General features: G+C 39.8%; 1 protein-coding gene across 1 annotated transcript; it reads left to right on the top strand.

The window, feature by feature from the left end:
* The first annotated feature begins 2261 nt into the window (after window positions 1–2261).
* LOC145405320 (protein GVQW3-like) lies at window positions 2262–2969 on the top strand. Its single transcript, XM_080276739.1, has one exon. The coding sequence runs from the start codon at window positions 2262–2264 to the stop codon at window positions 2967–2969; it is 708 nt and encodes a 235-aa protein (XP_080132865.1).
* Window positions 2970–19233: the final 16264 nt, after the last annotated feature.

Here is a 19233-nt window from a genome sequence, read left to right as displayed (position 1 = left end):
GCCTAGGAAGCCTTATGAGAACCCCAAGAAGCGTCGGCACCTCCCTCAGGCCACCAAGCTAGAAAGCATCGAGAGGAAGAAGAAAGGGGAGAGGAAAGTTGACATTGCCAAGGCCTACAACATGAATGAAGCCAACGTGAGGATCATAATAAAAAACTAAGACAAGATCCTGGCAGCCGAAGGCTATCACACGGCACTCATACCAGGTTTGCCGAGGATATGATGGTAAATCGGAACGGTAACGTGGTAAAATTGCCACCGATACCACGGGCATTTGGAATTCATCTGGATGGATTCCTGACAAGGATACGACGGGCAAAACAGTGTGACCAAAACCCAGGCGACTCAACAAAGAATGTATCGTACTACAGCATTGAACATTTAGCCTGACACTGAATACATATTAATATTTTAGAATAAATATCAATTGTTTTGAAACCCTTCTCATCGGCGTGCGTACCAGTTTATAAACAAAGTTGCTTCTCCTTATTCTCTACCGAGTCAGCGACAGCGATCACTTTCCACAGTCACGAGACGGGGCTCTGGCAACAGTGTGAGAAGCATGCACTTTGCCAAGGATTACAGAGTGCTAGGACAGGCAGAAGCAGGACCTTCCATGGCTGTGGACGAAGATAGTGATTCTGAGTGTGATTTCGAAGGATTTATGAGGGAGGTTGAGGAGGAGCAACAGCCATTACCCACTAGTGACGCCAGCAGCCATCCTCCGGGGACCCAGTAGGACTACCTACAGCCTTGGATACCACCTTCCATTCCCAGCAAGCCCACCAACACTATCCTAAAAGGTTAGTTATCATTCATAGCACAGTACCATTTATTATAATTACAATAGTACCAATATATGTATAGGTATATGGTAGGTATTTAGGGTGACTTTTCCTAGGGTTGCTGACATAATTCATTTTTCCCCATAAGCTCTATTGTTAGTCCAACACGTGACCCATGCATGACAATATTACCGTGCTGGACACGAGAGTACTGTATGTATATATATATATATATATTTGCCAGGACTGCAATTATTACAATTGTGTAACTACAGACAATATGTAACAATTATGTAATGACAAATGATTGCATTATGTTACACTTGACACAATTATATAACTACAAACAATATGTAACAGTTATGTAAAGACAAACTATTGCATTATGTTACACTTGCTACAGTCATGTAACTACAAATGATATGTAACAATTACAATACAATTATGTAACAATTCATACAATGTTAGTTATGTATTACTACAATGTAACAATTCTTACAATGTTACAATTATGTATTACTACAATGTTACAACAATTTTACAATTACAATTCAATTATGTAACAATTCATACATGTTACAATTTTGTTTTACTACAGTGTTACAACAATTTTACAATTACAATTCAATTATGTAACAATTCATACAATGTTACAATTTTGTTTTACTACAATGTTACTCCAATGTAACAATTACAATACAGTTATGTAACAATTCATACAGTGTTACAATTATGTATTACTACAATGTTACTACAATTTAACCATTACGATTCAATTATGTAACAGTTCATACAGTGTTACAATTATGTATTACTACAATGTTACTACAATGTAACAATTACAATTCAATTATGTAACAATTCATACAATGTTACAATTATGTATTACTGCAATGTTACTACAATGTAACAATTACAATTCAATTATGTAACAATTCATACAATGTTAGTTATGCATTACCACAATGTTACTACAGTGTAACAATTACAAAACAATTATGTAACAATTCATACAATGTTACAATTATGTATTACCACAATGTTACCACAATATTATGTAACAATTCATACAATGTTACAGTTATGCATTACCACAATGTTACCACAATATTATGTAACAGTTCATACAATGTTACAGTTATGCATTACCATAATGTTACTACAATATTATGTAACAGTTCATACAATGTTATTACAATTCTGTATTACCAGAATCATCACACATGTTAGGTGAAATATTAGACATTACTAAAGGAATAACTCCATATATACGAGGTGTGTTCAAAAAGTATCCGACCTTAATTTTTCGTGCGTAAACAAATGAAGCTAGGGAGGCGTGGTTTGGTGCACGTATGTAGGCGATCCTAATGCGCATGCGTGAATTTTTTCCCACCAGCAGAAGCTGTCATTCAACGGCAGACCGCCGATGAGTGAGGAAGTGTAAGTGAGCGCCGTTGGATATTCTTTTTTGACAAAATGACGGAAAAACTTGAACAACGCTACTGCATCAAATTTTGTGTAAAGCTTGGCGATTCCCAAGTTGAAACGATCTGCAAGATTCAACAGGTCTTCGGGGACGAAGCAATGGGCAACACACAGATAAAGGAGTGGTACAACCGCTTCAAAGATGGCCGCACATCAGTGGAGAGTGTAGCACGTTCTGGTAGGCCCTCAACATCCCGAAATGAGATCGTCATTGACCAACTGAGGACCCTGGTGATGCAGGATCGTCAAATCACGATCAGAGAACTTGCAGACGAGGTGGGTGTCAGCATTGGATCCGTTTATTCCATTATGAAGGAGGATTTGGGCTTCAGGAGAATCTCAGCGAAGTTCGTACCAAAGCTGCTAATGATTGAGCAGAAGCAACTCCGTTTGGAGATCACACAGGACATTCTGGAGACTGTGAACAGTGAACCCAACTTCCTCAACATAGTGATCACTGGTGATGAGTCCTGGGTTTATGGGTACGACCCAGAAACCAAGTTGCAGCCATCACAATGGAAGCATCCAACATCCCTGAGGCCAAAAAAAGCAAGGCAGGTCCGCAGCAATGTCAAAGTCATACTGACCGTCTTCTTTGACTTCAGTGGCATGGTTCATCACGAGTACGCACCACACGACACAAGCATCACCAAGGAGTATTACCAAGAGGTTCTGCGTCGCCTTCTTGACGTTGTGTGATGCAAACGGCCGGGCCTGTGGGCAGCGGGCAATTGGCAGCTCCATCACGATAACACACCCGTCCATTCTTCACATTTGATACAGAGTTTCCTAGCCAAACACAACACACCTGTGCTTCGTCAGGCTCCCTACTCTCCCGACATGGCTCCGTGTGACTTCTGGCTTTTCCTCAAGCTAAAAGTGCCCCTCAAAGGGACCAGATTTCAGTCCAGAGAAGACATCATGCGAAATGCGACGGACCAGCTGTGTGCCATCCCAAAAGAGGCGTTCCAGCGCTGCTTCTGACAGTGGCAGAACTGTTGGGAGAAGTGTGTGGCAGCCCAAGAGGACTACTTTGAAGATTAGTGTAAGTTTGTTGTATCTGGATATGAGTATTTTTTATGAACAAAGGTCAGATACTTTTTGAACATACCTCGTAATGTAATGATCTAGCAGTATTACCATTGCACAGTTATATGCGTATGTCTATTATACATACACATCTTAAAAAAGGTAATACAGTAACCAATTTAACCATATTCAGTTATGTATACAACTTGTTTAAAATGTAATATTACTGGATCATTACAATATTATCATGAATATTAAACCTGTACAATATTATAATCAATATTATGTATTAAGAGTGAAGAAGAAGACTATTATGTATTAATAGATTAGCATATGTCAATGATGATTGCTGTTGGAGGACCTCCAGCGGCGTGACCGAGCAATGTCAGGACTTCGTATTATAAATATAAGTCATAATAGATAGCATGATGAATAGATAGATAGATTGACAGACAGATAGAAGCAGCAAGTCAGGGGATGAGGTAGGTAGTGTATCAGCGAGAATCGAGCATTGGTAAACATGCTTACACATTCTAAATCAAGGAATGCTTGATAGGCACACGAACAATGCCTCATGACCATACACACACATACTCACACACAGGCTTCTGGAACATTTCAGCAACAGTGTAATACACGTGACATGACTCCTGCTACACCAGAATTTAGAAAGCAGAGCTCAGAAGGAGGTTAGCCTTAGAATCGACAGGTAGTAGGGAGAAGGCGGCTAGCAACATGGGCGAGAGGGTGGAAGAAAGACAGAAAGAGAGAGAGAGAGCGAGACAGGGAGGTAGCTCGCGGGACTCTACTTTATACTTCACTCGTGTGTGAAAGATTTTGTTAATATTTCCAAGACAAATAAAAATAGTCCCATATTAATCTTTACCTCTCCTGTCATTGCATGACAAAAGAAAGTGAAGATTATCTACGTATATATATATATATATATATATATATATATATATATATATATATATATATATAAAATATATATATATATATATATATATATATATATATATATATAATGTATATATATATATATATATATATATATATATATATATATTTTGCCAGATCCCTCAATCCCATTTGGGGTGGCCACAAACAAATCGCCTCCAAGTTGCCCTGGCCCCCGCCATTTCACTGCCCTGCTCCCAACTCACACCCCCCTCTCTCATATACCTCTCCACCCCATCCCTCCATCTCATCCTCGGCCTCCCCCTCCCTCTTCCCCCCTCCACCTCACTCACATACACTCTCTTCATCAGTCTTTCACCCTCCATCCCCTCCACATGGGCAAACCTCCTCAGTGTGTTCCTCATAACGCTTCCTATCACATCCACACCACAACGCTCCTTTATATCCTCATTCGTCAGCCTGTCTCTCCATGTGACTCCACAGGCTCCTCTTAAATAACTCATTTCCACTGCTTTCGCTCTTGACTTGGGTCCTTCCAACAACGTCCAGGCTTCACTTCCATAAGTTAGAGTTGGTATCACAATACTGTCATGTAGTAACTTTTTCACTTCCATGCTCACTTCCCTGTTTCTTATCACTGCTTTCAAAGAACCAGCAACCTTTCTTCCCTGCTGTACCCTTTCAAGCACTTCACCCTCCAAATCTCCATCCTTACTCATCACACTACCCAAGTACTTAAACGTACTCACATTTTCCAATTCCTCACCATCCAACCTCGCTGTACATTCACTGACTTCACCTCTCTCAAAGACCATCACTTTACTCTTCCCTACATTCACCTTTAGATTCTGTTTCTTACACACTCTCCCAAACTCATCCACCAAGCCTTGCAGCTCCCCTTCGTCTTCACTCAACAACACAGTATCATCTGCAAACAACAGTACAGGGAGTTTCCAAACACTATCCTCTCTCACCAGGGCCATTCCAACATCCACTACCCTACCTTGTACCTCTTTTATTACCCCATCCATGTGCAGATTGAACAACCATGGAGACATGACACATCCCTGTTTCAACCCAACTTTCAAAGAGAAAAATTCGCTTAGTTCACCATCCACACACACTGCAGCCTTTGCACCATCATACATACTCTTCACAGCATTCAACAACTTCCCATCTACTCCATATATTCTTAATACTTTCCACAATCCTTGTCTATCCACCCTGTCATGCTTTCTCCAAATCCATGAAAGCCGCATACAACTTCTTTCCCTTCCCTAGAAACTTTTCCACTAAAGATCTAAGAATGAATATCTGATCTACACAACCTCTTCCCTTCCTAAAGCCTCCCTGTTCTTCAACTAATTTCTCTGTTCTTTCTCTAACTCTGTCAATAAGTATCTTACCATACACTTTTCCTATTATACTAAGAAGACAAATGCCCCTATGATTACCACACACTTCTTTTTCCCGTTTTCCTTTGTACAAGGGAATAATTATAGCTGACTTCCAATCCTCCGGGACTCTACCTTCCTCCCAGGCCAATCTGCACATCTTCCACATCCATTCTACTACTGTCTCTCCCCCATGCTTCAGCATTTCACCACACACTCCATCAATTCCTGGGGCTTTCCCCTATTTAAGTTTCTTCATTGGTTCCACAACTTCTATCCTACTGATTTCTTCCTGTCTTCTCACCTTCTCCCAGCCATTCCCCAGCCACTTATACTCGCATTACTTCCATCCTCTATGTTCAACAATTCCTTGAAGTGTTCTCTCCATCTGCTCATTTTTTCTCCCTTCTCCACTAGTAATCTTCCATTTTTATCTCTCACTTCCCTGCTAACTAACTAACTAACTATATATATATATATATATATATATATATATATATATATATATATATATGAAGCCTTTGTGGTACAGTGGTAAAGTGTGCATTTTCGTACGCTGAAGAACAGGGGTTCGTGCCCCGCCAGGGTAATAAACTTTGGGAGCGTTCTTCATGCCACGTACTGCATTGGTGGACACAAGGGGTGCTGTGGTTGAACCAGTGTCGCATACTGTAAAGTATGTTTGCACCCAGTCGGCTTGCGCGGGCTGATTACACTTGGTTCACAGACTACACACACATAAAAAGCCACTCCAACACAGCAATGAAAAAAAAGTAAAGGATATAAAACACCATACTTTATCATTTCACAATGTATTCATTTACTCACTGATGCAGTCTAGGACACAACAACAAATTGTGAAGAAAAATACAGCAAATTATGTGGTTGGACTAAACTTCCATTGAAAGAGTGTGAGTAGTTGATTTCACTTGGACGAATCCTGAGTCAGAAGAGTGCGAGCGATTGGATTTCACTTAGACGAATCCTGAGTCAAAAGAGTGCGAGCAGTTGGATTTCACTTGGACGGATCCTGTGTTGATAGAGTGTGAGTGGTCGGATTCTTGACCGAACCCCCGTGTATGAAAGCGTTAAAAATGCATGGAGACACCATTACAGCCGGTTGTTGAACGAGGAGTTTGGCTGGGACAGGGATGGTTTGGAGCCAGCCGATCCAGTGTTTGGCCCATGACCTTTGATTGACACTGCCAATGTGAACAGGGCAATAGGCAGGATGCAGGTGAGGAAGGCAGCAGGTGTGTCTGGATTGACTGCTGAAATGTTGATGGCCTCAGGAGATACAGGAGTGAGGTTAGTCACTGACCTGCCTGCAGTCCTACTGGACCCAGGTTTGAATCCCCGCTGGGGCAGGGAACAGTTTAAGTATTTGAATTTCATACAACAGGCTTTACTGATCTACCAGAAGACCCATCGACATCTCATAAAAATACCCCCGCTAATACCAATACTCACCCTACATACAGTCTCTACCAGACAGCCTAAGCCACTTGGTAGAGATACATTGGCTGTATTGTCCCCACTTCGGTCAGGATAGGCCGGTCCTGCGGTGGACACTCAAATGGCTGATGACATGAGAGAGATGATATATATATATATATATATATATATATATATATATATATATATATATGTTTCCGACTCTGGGCATAGGCTTCACAGCCTGCTCCCAAGGCCCAGTAGTCCTACCTACCATACACCTCTGCATGCCACCACTTTGGCGCAAACACCCACCATCCATATTGAATACATGTTAGGGCTATCTCATACAGGACTGGTGTATTGGTATTATCAGGGGTATTTTTATGACATGTCGATGGGTGTTCAGGTAGATCAGTAAAGTCTGATTGTATGAAATTCAAGTCCTTAAACCATTCCCTGCCCCAGCAGGGATTCAAACCTGGGTCCAGTAGGACTGTAGGCAGGTCAGTGACTAACCTCACTCCTGTATCTCCTGAGGCCATCAACATTTCAGCAGTCAACCCAGACACACCTGCTGCCTTCCTCACCTGCATCCTGCCTATTGCCCTGTTCACATTGGCAGTGTCAATCAAAGGTCAAGGGCCAAACACTGGATCGGCTGGCTCCAAACCATCCCTGTCCCATCCAAACTCCTCATTCAACAACCGGCTGTAATGGTGTCTCCAAGCATCTTTAACGCTTTCATACACGGGCGTTCAGTGAAGAATCCGACCACTCACACTCTATCAACACAAAATCCGTTCAAGTGAAAGCCAACTGCTCGCACTCTTTTGACTCAGGATTCGTCCAAGTGAAATCAACTACTCACACTCTTTCAACGGAAATTGAGTCCAACCACATAATTTGCTGTATTCTTTTTTTTTTCACAATTTGTTGTTGTGCCCTAGACTGCATCAGTGAGTGAATGAATACATTGCTGAATGATAAAGTATGGTGTTTTATATCCTTTATTTATTTATTTTTCATTTATTTGGAAGAACATTTATTCATTTGTAACAAGTGTCAGCTTCATAACAATACAGGTACAAATTAGGGCAGGGGAATGAAATGATTGCAGATGTCTTTGCCAGTACATTTGCCAGAAATCCTACCATAGAGGAAGCCAGCCAGAATGTCCCAGTACTAGATTTTGACTCCCTCCGAAATTGTTCCACTTAAAATACAGACAAGATACGTAAAATCCACCCTAGACAATTTACCTACCAACAAAGCTCCAGGACCAGATGGAATTCCACCAATTGTTTTGAAAAAGTGTTCCCCAGAACTTGCCTCTGTTCTTGCTAAATTATTCAGACTATGCATACGGTACATACTTCTTTTTTCCCTAATTCATGGAAAAAAGCCAATATCCACCCAATTCCAAAGAAAGGAAGTTCCTCTGACCCCTCGGATTACAGACCAATAGCTGTCACATCTTCTCTTGGTAAGGTATTTGAAACTTTAATTAATAAGCACATAGTTATACATCTCGAATCCAACAACTTAATTACTGATAGACAATACGGTTTTGACCACAAGAGATGCATCATTGACATACTCAATCTCCTGACTCATACCATCCATCAATCAATCGACCTACATGGAGAAACTCATGCTGTAGCCCTTGATATTTCTAAAGCTTTCAACAGAGTATGGCACCGTTCCCTGTTGTCTAACTCCCTTGCTATGGACTAAAGTCTTTTGTTCCTTTGATTTCCCCATGTCTCAGCGACAGGAAAATAAAAGGAGATGATGTATATTCCAATTTCTACTCAATTAACACCAGTGTGCCGCAGGGATCAGTACTTTCATCAACCATGTTCTTGGTTCATATTAATGATCTCTTATCTATCACCCACAATCCCATCCATTCATTTGCAGATGACTCAGCACTTCACAGTTCATTCACACTCAGACACCCATTTACAAAATCTGATATCTCTAACTCTCAACTCAGTACAGCCATCTCCATAAATCAAGACTTATCTACAATCAGTGAATGGGGACAAAACAACCTTGTCTCATTCAATGCTAGTAAAACTAAATATATACAGTTTACTAATAGACAGGTATTGCCAGATTCATATATTACCTTCAGTGCTACAAATATTCCCATCTCCAATAGTATTGAAATTCTTGGTGCCTCACTTAACTGCCCTCAGCTGGACCTCTCATGTCAGATCACTTGCTGGGGCCGCCTTGGGGAGACTTGGATTATTATACAGAGCCCGTGGCTTCTTCACTGATGTGCAGTTAGCTATAATTTATAAGAGTCACGTGCGCTCTCAGCTTGAATACTGCTCCCTCTTGTGAAATGGGTGTGGAGAGATTGCATTAAAACAACTAGACAAAATTCAGAACAAAGCTGTTAGAATCATTAATAACCCTGCTATTACTAATAAACTACCTCCCCTACAAGTAAGAAGGAATGTTGTCTCCCTTGTATTATTTTACAGATATTTTTATAGCAAATGCTCAGACGAAGTTGCGTCCACTTTGCCACCTCTCTATGCCTTCCCTTGTGCTACACGGGCATCTGGTAGCGCTCATGACTGGAATGTCACTCAGCCATATTGCAGAACTTCTGCATATCAGAATTCCTTCATTCCCTGAACTGCATCTCTCTGGAACTCGCTTTCCCAGAGTCGTTTCCCTCAAAACTTCAACCGACAGCTGTTCAAGTCCAACTGTTACAGATACTTTATGAAAAGAGGACACCAGTAATCTGATGTATGGATTAATTTTTTTTATTCATTTGTTTTTCCTTCCTCTGTTCTGTTATTAAAAAAAAAAAAAATGATTTTCCGATGCTGCACAAATCACTGAGTTAGGAATGTGGGGAGCGTGAGCTCTGGGCGGGCAAGAATGAAATGATAGGAAACAGTTCACTCAGAGTGGCTGGGTGTGATGAACAACTATTGTTATTCCGTATACCATAAAAAATGTTCTAGTATAGCTAGAAGTGTCATATTTTTTAACGAAATGATTCGCAGATAAATGTTCTACAATATTCCATTATCATTGCCGAAATGTTTATATGTCTTTGAGTAAATGAGCAATGAATAAATAAGTGAATGATACAGTATAATAATTCCTTTTTTTTTAATATACTTTTTTGTTCATTAGGAAGATTATTCATTAATTTATAACATAAACCAGTTTCAAAACAATACAGTTATATATAAGGGCGGGGGAATGAAATGATTAAAATCAGTTTCTGATACCAAACGAATCGCTGAGTGAAGAGTGTGGAGAGTGTGAGGTCTAGGTTGGCGAGAGACTGTCACTGAGTACTTGGAAGTGGTTGGACTCAGATGGCGTCAAAATAGTGCGAGAGGGTTAATATCCGCACTGTTCACCACTACCCATCCTTCATCATTCTTCACACACTGCCCACCTATGATATCCCTGCTCTGCCTCTTCATCTGATTTGCCACCTTAAAATATCATATTCTTCCCCTCCCCATGATTTAGGTTATCAAGTAAGTCTCTGTGACTCAGACTTTGCCCTGTAAACCTCTTTTCTAGCCCTACACCTTGTAAACCTCTTTTCTAGCCCTGCGCCCTGTAAACCTCTTTTCTAGCCCTACACTTGGCAGCCAAGTATTCCTCTTTGTTGCCATCCTTCTTCCATTCCTGGAAAAACCTTCTTTTCTCCTTAACTTCAGCCTCTACACCCTCATCCTACCACGAAGTCTCTTTATGCCTTGGTGGGCCTGTTGTCCATCTACATACTGAATCAGCAACTCTCAAGAGGTTGGTCTTGAGGGCTCTGTATTGTTCATTAACACTTCCACCCTCCTTATCTCGATATAGAAGGCATCCCCTACTGCTTGGTTTCTCCATCCATCCACCCATCCATCATCCAATCCATTGTTGCCCCATGAGGAGCGTAGGAGCCCAGGGCTAGGCAAGTTGGTCCTGACATTTAAGATGAGTGACCAGCCTCACTTATCCCTGAGTGGCATTACATGAGCAATAAACCCCAACCATCCCATGGGTATAAACCTACACAGGCTCAATCCGATTGAAGCGCCTTAATTACTAACTAAACCACCAGTGCCATTATTTAGTGCTATGGTTACCACCCAGCATAGTAAATGGTTTCCTGGTGTACAGGAAACCGTTTGGCTTGTCACTCAGTGTAGAGTCACCCATAGGCAGAAGGAAGAAGAAAGAATGAAGGAAAGAAAGACAGAAGGAGTGTAAAGTCACCTGCAGGCAGAAGGATGAGGAAAGAATGAAGGAAAGACAGAAAAGGAAGGAAGGAAGAAAGGAATGGGCAGACACCCAAAGCAGCACTACACCGAATGAGTGGATGGTGAGCCCCCCCACCTACCATACTTTCTTCCTAGGTGCATAGGTCCTCTTTTTCATCACCCGCTTCTTAAGCACCTTGTCACGTATCAAGAACTTGTGTTGCTGCACACACTCCTCACTTCCTATAACTTTACCATCCCTCACTAACCTCCTATCAGCCCTCCTGACCAGGAAATAATCTGTCTGGCTGCTATTTCCACCAGACTCGTATGTAATCAACCTACTTTCTTTTCCCGTAATGTGTGTGGCACACAGTCATGTTTATTGCCTCCCCAAACTTGACTGTCCTTTCCACCTCCTCATTTCATGTACCATATGCATATCCCACATGTATAGTTGCCTCCACTGCTGCATTGGCCACTCAGTGTTTTCATTGTATGGGCTGTCTGAGGTGTGAACCACCCGAGTATCGGAACGAGTATTGGAAGCAGAGTTGGGTGAGGCAGGCAGTGGGGGTTTTATGTGGAGGTAGTGGAGGTAGAGGGTTTGAAAAACTAGTGGGTGTTTGAGAAGGTGGGGGAAACAGTATGAGGTGCAGTATCTATGTGAGAAGGAATTACTGGGTAATTCAGTCTTTAACCCGCGTCGTCCCGGCGACGTGAATTAATGCGGCAACATTGCAAGGTCCCTAATTTGCACAATTTTCAATTTTCGCAAGTGATTTCACGAGTGATTTTTGGCATGTATACACGGGACACCTTCCTCTATTCCTCTACAAGATGCCAAGCAAGAGCAATGCCTTACACTGCATAACCTCTCCCTTCCCCCCTGCATGCCATTGTCTCTGCAATTCACCTGTTACCAGTGACCTGGCCAATAAAGACATTCAGGGCCAGAGTGATTTCCCAATCGATGACAGTGTGGAGGACAAAGTTTACATAGCATTAGAGGAAGAAACAGTCAGAAATGATGATCAGGTAATGTGGGAAAAAAAAGGTCATGAATGGTGATGAGTTAGTGAGTGAAACAATGCTTATAATGCCTATATTACTGTTTGAAAACCAATATACTCTTGTACTACATATAAATTCGTACCAAGTAAATAAATAAATACTGTTTATGAGTGGATAAAATAGTTACCCTCCCGTAGAACTCGTTTTCTTTGGTGCCAGCCTGTTAGAAAACCCAGTCAGGTAAGGAAGTACTCGTACCTGGATCGAGTATTTTAAACCTCAGATGAGCGATTTCTCTATGAATTTTCGATGTTTCTCACCAAAAGCAGATGTTTGAGCAAAAAAAAAAAAAAGAAAAGGTCCAAAAACGTCGGGATGGGGTGGGTTAAAGTTACTTCTCACTGTGGTGGTCTGAGTGGGAGGCAAGGCTGTGATGGAGGTGGCAGGGGCCACGCAGCTGCTTGCAGCAGCAATCAAATCGGACTATGTTGGTTCAGAGAACATCACTCTAATCACACCTGATCCCCTTGAAAGACTGGTAGTGTAGCTCAGCCACCTCCTAAATGCCTTTGCCACACACTGGACACCATAGAAAATGGGTAGAAAATCAAACTCTAGTGAGAAACGCAGTGTCCCATCATCCAAACTGCCCTGATTGCCTATTTCATGAGGGCTGTGGCCATCATCTGAGCTTTGGGGGTTAAGTGATTGTCACACTGGTGGTCAACACCATCTTGTGGTGTGCTGAAGATAGATTGACACCATCTTTAAATGCTGTTTTGGGCACAAAATAGCTGATTTATCCAGAGCTACCTTATAATTTCGTAACAACCCAACCTGCTGTATTTCCTGCCATGTATAAAGCACAAAAAAAAAAAAAAAACTAAAAGCACACACACACACACACACACACACACACACACACACACACACACACACACACCACACACACACACACACACACGAGGGATTCAATCTAGGCGGACGTGTGACACCGGCGCTCCGTACCAAATCATCACGGCCAGTGGCATTACCTAAATAGTATCTTTGTATGAGTCAAGCTCAGTACCAGGTTAGACTAAATGATTGTTCATTATAAAAAGGAAAAAAAATAATAAGTTTCAACAAGACTTGTAAAAACAGGAAATAGAACCAAGACGAAAGAATACGCTGAGTCATCTCTGAGGTTTGTTTTGACTACAACAAGACGGAGATTGTAAGTATATGCTTTGCACTTTAAGTATTGCAAAATGGATACATACTTCAGTAAAACAAATTTGGAAAAGAAAAGGGATAAAGGTAAAAAGCAAAATGATGATTTCTACCAAGAACTGGTTGAAGTAGAGACCCACAATAGACTGGTTGAACGTGTAAACAAACTAGAAATGGCTTTCAAAAATGAAATTGATGAAATAAAGAAGCAGATGAACTTGCAAAAGGAAGAAATAGAAAAACTAGGAAGGGAGGCCAATAAGAAAGACACAATCATCAGTGAACTAACCATGGAATTGAGTACACTTAGGAAGAAAATGAGTGAAATGGCAAGTACAGTACAGTAGTCAATCACGAGAGTGTTATGGAAGAGTTCGAAAATGACACAGAGACAATTAGCCAAGTTAGCAGTCTTATTGACCAGAGCAGTGATATTGAGGAGAAGATAACTCAAGTGAATGAAGCTGTGCAAAGCTACAAAAATGATGTAGAAACCAAGTATGCTGAAATGGTGAAAGTAAAGAAAGACTTAGAAACAAGGGTGGAGGAAAAAAGCATTAATAAGGAGGTGAAAAGAGTAATCCAAAACAATCCAAAGTTAGTCAGAGATTCAGTAGAGATAAACAAATCAATAGTAATCACTGGTATAGAAGAGGATGAAGTTAAAAACAAGATCACAAGAGACAAAAAGGAGATGGCAAATGTAATGAGCTTACTGAAAGAAGTATCAGAGGAAATCTGTAGTAAAGACATATCACAAGAGACAAAAAGGAGATGGCAAATGTAATGAGCTTACTGAAAGAAGTATCAGAGGAAATCTGTAGTAAAGACATAGAGGAACACAAAAGGTTAGGGAAATACGAGAAAAGCAAGACAAGACCTCTAAAGGTGACTTTCCAGAGTGTAAACACTGTGGAAGAGATACTAAAAAATGCAAAGAATCTTAAGGAAAAAGAGGAGTTCAAAAATGTATGGATAAAAAGATGCCTAACACAAGAGGAACCGGAATTACTGAAAGAGAAAAGGGAGGAAGCAAAAACAAAAAATGAGGGAAGATCAGAAGAGAAGAAGAAATTTTTTTACAAAGTAATAGGATTGCAGGTACGAAAGTGGTACACAAACAGGATGGAAGAAAAAGGAGGAAGGTAGTAGAACCATGTCATGACAAGTATATAAACAAGATGATAAAGTTGATGTACTCAAATGTGGATGGAATGGTATCTAAATTACTAGAGATGAATGATTATGTCAGAGAAAATGAACCACAAATAATATGCCTAACTGAAACAAAATTAATACCAAGGATATCAAATGACATGCTAAACTTAGAGGAATACAATATATGGAGAAGAGACAGATATTTAAAAAAAGGAGGAGGAATTATTAACTAAGAAAAATCTAAAAGTCAAGGAAATAAAACTAGATATACCATCACAAGTAGAACTGATTGCAGTAGAGATCGACACATCTGAAGGTAAAGTAGTTGTAGCCAACCTGTACATGCCACCCAGATCAAACACATGGGAAAGAGACGAATATGAGGACCTGGCAGAGAGTACAATTCAGAGTGTAAGATCATTGCTACATAAAATGGAAGAGAAATCAGAAAGAATTATACTAACTGGGGACTTCAATACAAATATAAATTGGAATACTCTAGATATAAATAGCCAAGAAAGCTGTTGGGATCAAAAGCTCCTGGATCTCGTACAAGAGTTTTTCTTAACGCAACATGTGAGGGAAACCACCAGAAAAAGAGGACTTGATGTACCTTCAGTGCTAGATCTAATATTTACAAGGCAAGAAAATGATATTGACAGTTTAATATATCACCCTCCACTCGGCAAAAGCGATCATGCAGTACTAAATTATAACTTCAGGATAGCATATGACATAGTAAACAGCAATGATAATTAAAAAAGAGCCTAAACTATAAAAAGGGAAATTATCAAGACCTAAAGAAGTATTTCTTAGAAGTTGATTGGGAAAATGAGCTTAGAGGACAAGATTTTTCATTCATTCATTCATTGCCAGACGCCATGTATCCCAGACGGGGTGGCCAAGGGCTTAGAGTTAATTGTTTTACAGGGAGGGGCACTAATTCTCCACCAACCCCACTTGACATGTAGGGATGCCAACAGTATCTGGTGTTCCCAGGCGGTCACCCATCCACATGCTGTATATAAAAAATTTTGTGAATTTTATGAAATAGGAGTCCAGAAGTACATCCCACAGCACAAAGAAGCAGATTAGAAAATACAGAAATGGTTCAATACAGAATGTAAAAAATCAAAAGAAAGAAGAGATTTGTTGTGGAATAGATACAGAAGACACAATAGTGAAAGGGTGTATAATAATTACAAACAGGCAAGAAACGACTATACAAGAATTAGGAGGGAAGCCCAAAAACAGTTTGAGGAGTATATAATAAATAAAAGTAGTGATCAACCAAAGCTGTTTTACAGCTATATCAGAAGTAAAACTAAAGTAAAAGATATAATACAATCCATTACGGATGAGGGAATCACTTATACACAAGAGAAAGATATTTGTGAAGCACTAAATAAGAATTTCCAATTAGTTTTTACAGAAGAAAAAAATTTTGAGAGGGACTATGTGGAACACACATGTCCACACATACTACCAGATATACAAATAGCAGAAAAAGTAATACAGGAGGAGGTAAGTAGATTAGACAGAGGAAAAGCAAGTGGTCCTGATGAAATTTCATGTTGGGTATTACGAGAATGTGCAAAGGAGTTATGTAAACAATCATTTTTAATTTTCAAGAAATCCTTGAGTCAAGGTAAACTACCTGATATTTGGAAAAAAGCAAATATTGTCCCCTTATTCAAGGGAGGAAAGAGACAAAATCCACTCAACTACCGACCAGTATCACTGACCAGTGTTGTAAGCAAGGTATTAGAAAAACTTATAAGAAAAGCTTGGGTAAATCATCTAGAACACAGTATGATAACAGAAAGACAGTTTGGTTTCAGAAAAGGAAAATCATGTGTTACCAATCTGTTGAGCTACTATGACAGAGTAACAAACACAATACAGGAAAGGGAAGGATGGGTGGACAGTATCTATTTAGATTTCAAGAAAGCTTTTGACACAGTACCACACCAAAGACTTTTATGGAAACTGTACCATGAAGGAGGAATTCGAGGGAAACTGTTTTGTTGGATGCAAGACTTTCTCATAAAAAGAGAAATGAGGACAGTACTAAGAGGAAACTACTCATCATGGAAAGAAGTGACTAGTGGAGTACCACAGGGTTCAGTGCTGGCACCAATCATGTTTTTAGTGTATATAAATGATATAAACAGTAACACTGGAAATGAGAGCTATCTGAATATGTTTGCAGATGATGCAAAAATACAAAGGAGAATTACTAGCACAGACTCTTGTAGGGAGCTACAAGAAGAATTAAATAAACTTCATGAATGGAGTAGTACATGGCAAATGGAATTCAATGTGGACAAGTGTCATGTAATCAAGTTTGGTAAAAGTGGAAAAAGACCTGATTGGGATTATAAGTTAGGAAATAAAACCCTATACACATCAGAAAGAGAGAAAGACCTAGGTGTGATTATCAATAACAGACTGTCTCCGGCTGACCACATCAGCGAGAAGGTACGGAACATGTATACACTGCTTGCAAATATGAGAATAGCATTCACATACATAAATGAAGACATGCTAAGAAGGATAATAACATCATTCATTAGACCAACCCTGGAATATGCATCAGTAGTCTGGAGTCCTCATCTCAAAAAGCACATAGACTAGATTGAAAAAGTTCAAAGGGCCGCTACAAGATGGATACCAAGCTTAAGGGACCTAAGCTACGAAGAAAGACTAAATAAACTGAATCTACCAACACTACAGGAGAGAAGGAAAAGAGGTGACATAATAATGCTATATAAATGCATATCAGGCAAGGAGAAAATAGCTTAACATATGGAGAAGCATCAGCAAGAGGACACTGCAAAAAAACTGCATGAGAAGAGAGGTGATAAAGACGTAAGGAAATTCAGTTTCCCAAACAGAGCAATTGATCAGTGGAATGCACTACCGAATGAAATAGTGTGTGCCAAAACAATACACAAATTTAAGGATATGTACGATAAATATGGTTTAGGACACGGGACAGTACGAGCTTGACTCATTCCTGTAAAGATACAATTAGGTAAGAACAATTAGGTAAGAACACACACACACACACACGAGACACCAAGGAGTGCAGACGTTCGCCCTAGAGCGCTCCATACCGAGCCAGCACGGCCAGTGGCATTTCCTAAATTAGTATCTTTATATGAGTCAAGCTCTGTACCAGGTTAGACTAAATGATTTTTTATTATTAAAAAAAAAAGAAGAAGAAGTTTAAACAAGACTTGTTCAAACAGAAAAGAGAACCGAGTGGCGAAAGAATGCGCTGTCAGCTGAGGTTTGTTTAGACTACAACTGCTCCGGGGAATGTACAGTAAGTACACTGTGCTTTTAGTATTGCAAAATGGACACATACTTTAGTAAAGCAAATTTGGAAAAGAAGAGGATTAAGGTGGAAAGCAAGATGATGATTTCTACCAAGAACTGGTTGAAGTGGAGACTCACAATAGACTGGTTGAATGTGTTCACAAACTGGAGATGGCTTTCAAAAATGAAATTGATGAAATAAAGAAACAGATGCACTTGCAAAAGGAAGAAATAGAAAAACTAGGAAGGGAGGCCAACAAGAAAGACACAACCATCAGTGAACTAACAGTGGAATTGAGTACACTTAGGAAGAAAATGAGTGAAATGGCAAGTACAGTAGTCAATCATGAGAGTATTATGCAAGGGTTAAAAAATGATACAGAGACAATTAGGCAAGTAAGCAGTCTGATTGACCGGAGCAGTTATATTGAGGAGAAGATAACACAGGTGAATGAAGCTGTGCAAAGCTACAAAAATGATGTGGAAACCACGTATGCTGAAATGGTGAAAGTAAAGAAAGCCTTAGAAACAAGGGTAGAGGAAAAAAGCATTAAAAAGGAATTGAAAAGAATAATCCAAAACAATCCAAAGTTAGTCAGAGATTCAGTAGATACCAACAAATCTATAGTAATTACTGGTATAGAAGAGGAAGAAGTAAAAAACAAGATCACAAGAGACAAAAAGGAGATGGCAAATGTAATGAGCTTACTGAAAGAAATAACAGAGGAAATCTGTAGTAAAGATATAGAGGAACACAAAAGGTTAGGGAAATATGGGAAAAGCAAGACAAGACCTCTAAAGGTAACTTTCCAGAGTGTAAACACTGTGGAGGAGATACTAAAAAATGCAAAGAATCTTATGGAAAAAGAGGAGTTCAAAAATGTATGGATAAAAAGATGCCTAACACAAGAAGAACTGGAATTATTGAAAGAGAAGAGGGAGGAAGCAAAAACAAAAAAATGAGGGAAGATCAGAAGAGGAGAACACATTTTTTTTTTTACAAAGTAATAGGATTGCAGGTACGAATGTGGTACACAAACAGGAGGGAATAAAAAGGAGGAAAGTAGTAGAACCATGTCATGACAAGTATATAAACAAGATGATAAAGTTGATGTACTCAAATGTGGATGGAATGGTATCTAAATTACTAGAGATGAATGATTATGTCAGAGAAAATGAACCACATATAATATGCCTAACTGAAACAAAATTAACACCAAGGATATCCAATGACAT

The sequence above is a fragment of the Coenobita brevimanus genome, chromosome 66 (assembly GCF_032717465.1).
Source record: "Coenobita brevimanus isolate Jiangsu-jjx chromosome 66, ASM3271746v2, whole genome shotgun sequence".
NCBI classification, from domain to species: Eukaryota; Metazoa; Arthropoda; class Malacostraca; order Decapoda; family Coenobitidae; genus Coenobita; species Coenobita brevimanus.
This window is presented reverse-complemented; position numbering and strand designations above follow the sequence as displayed.

Coding starts and splice junctions, on each gene's coding strand:
- LOC145405320 (XM_080276739.1), top strand. CDS start 2,262: ATGACGGAAAAACTTGAACAACGCTACTGCATCAAATTTTGTGTAAAG.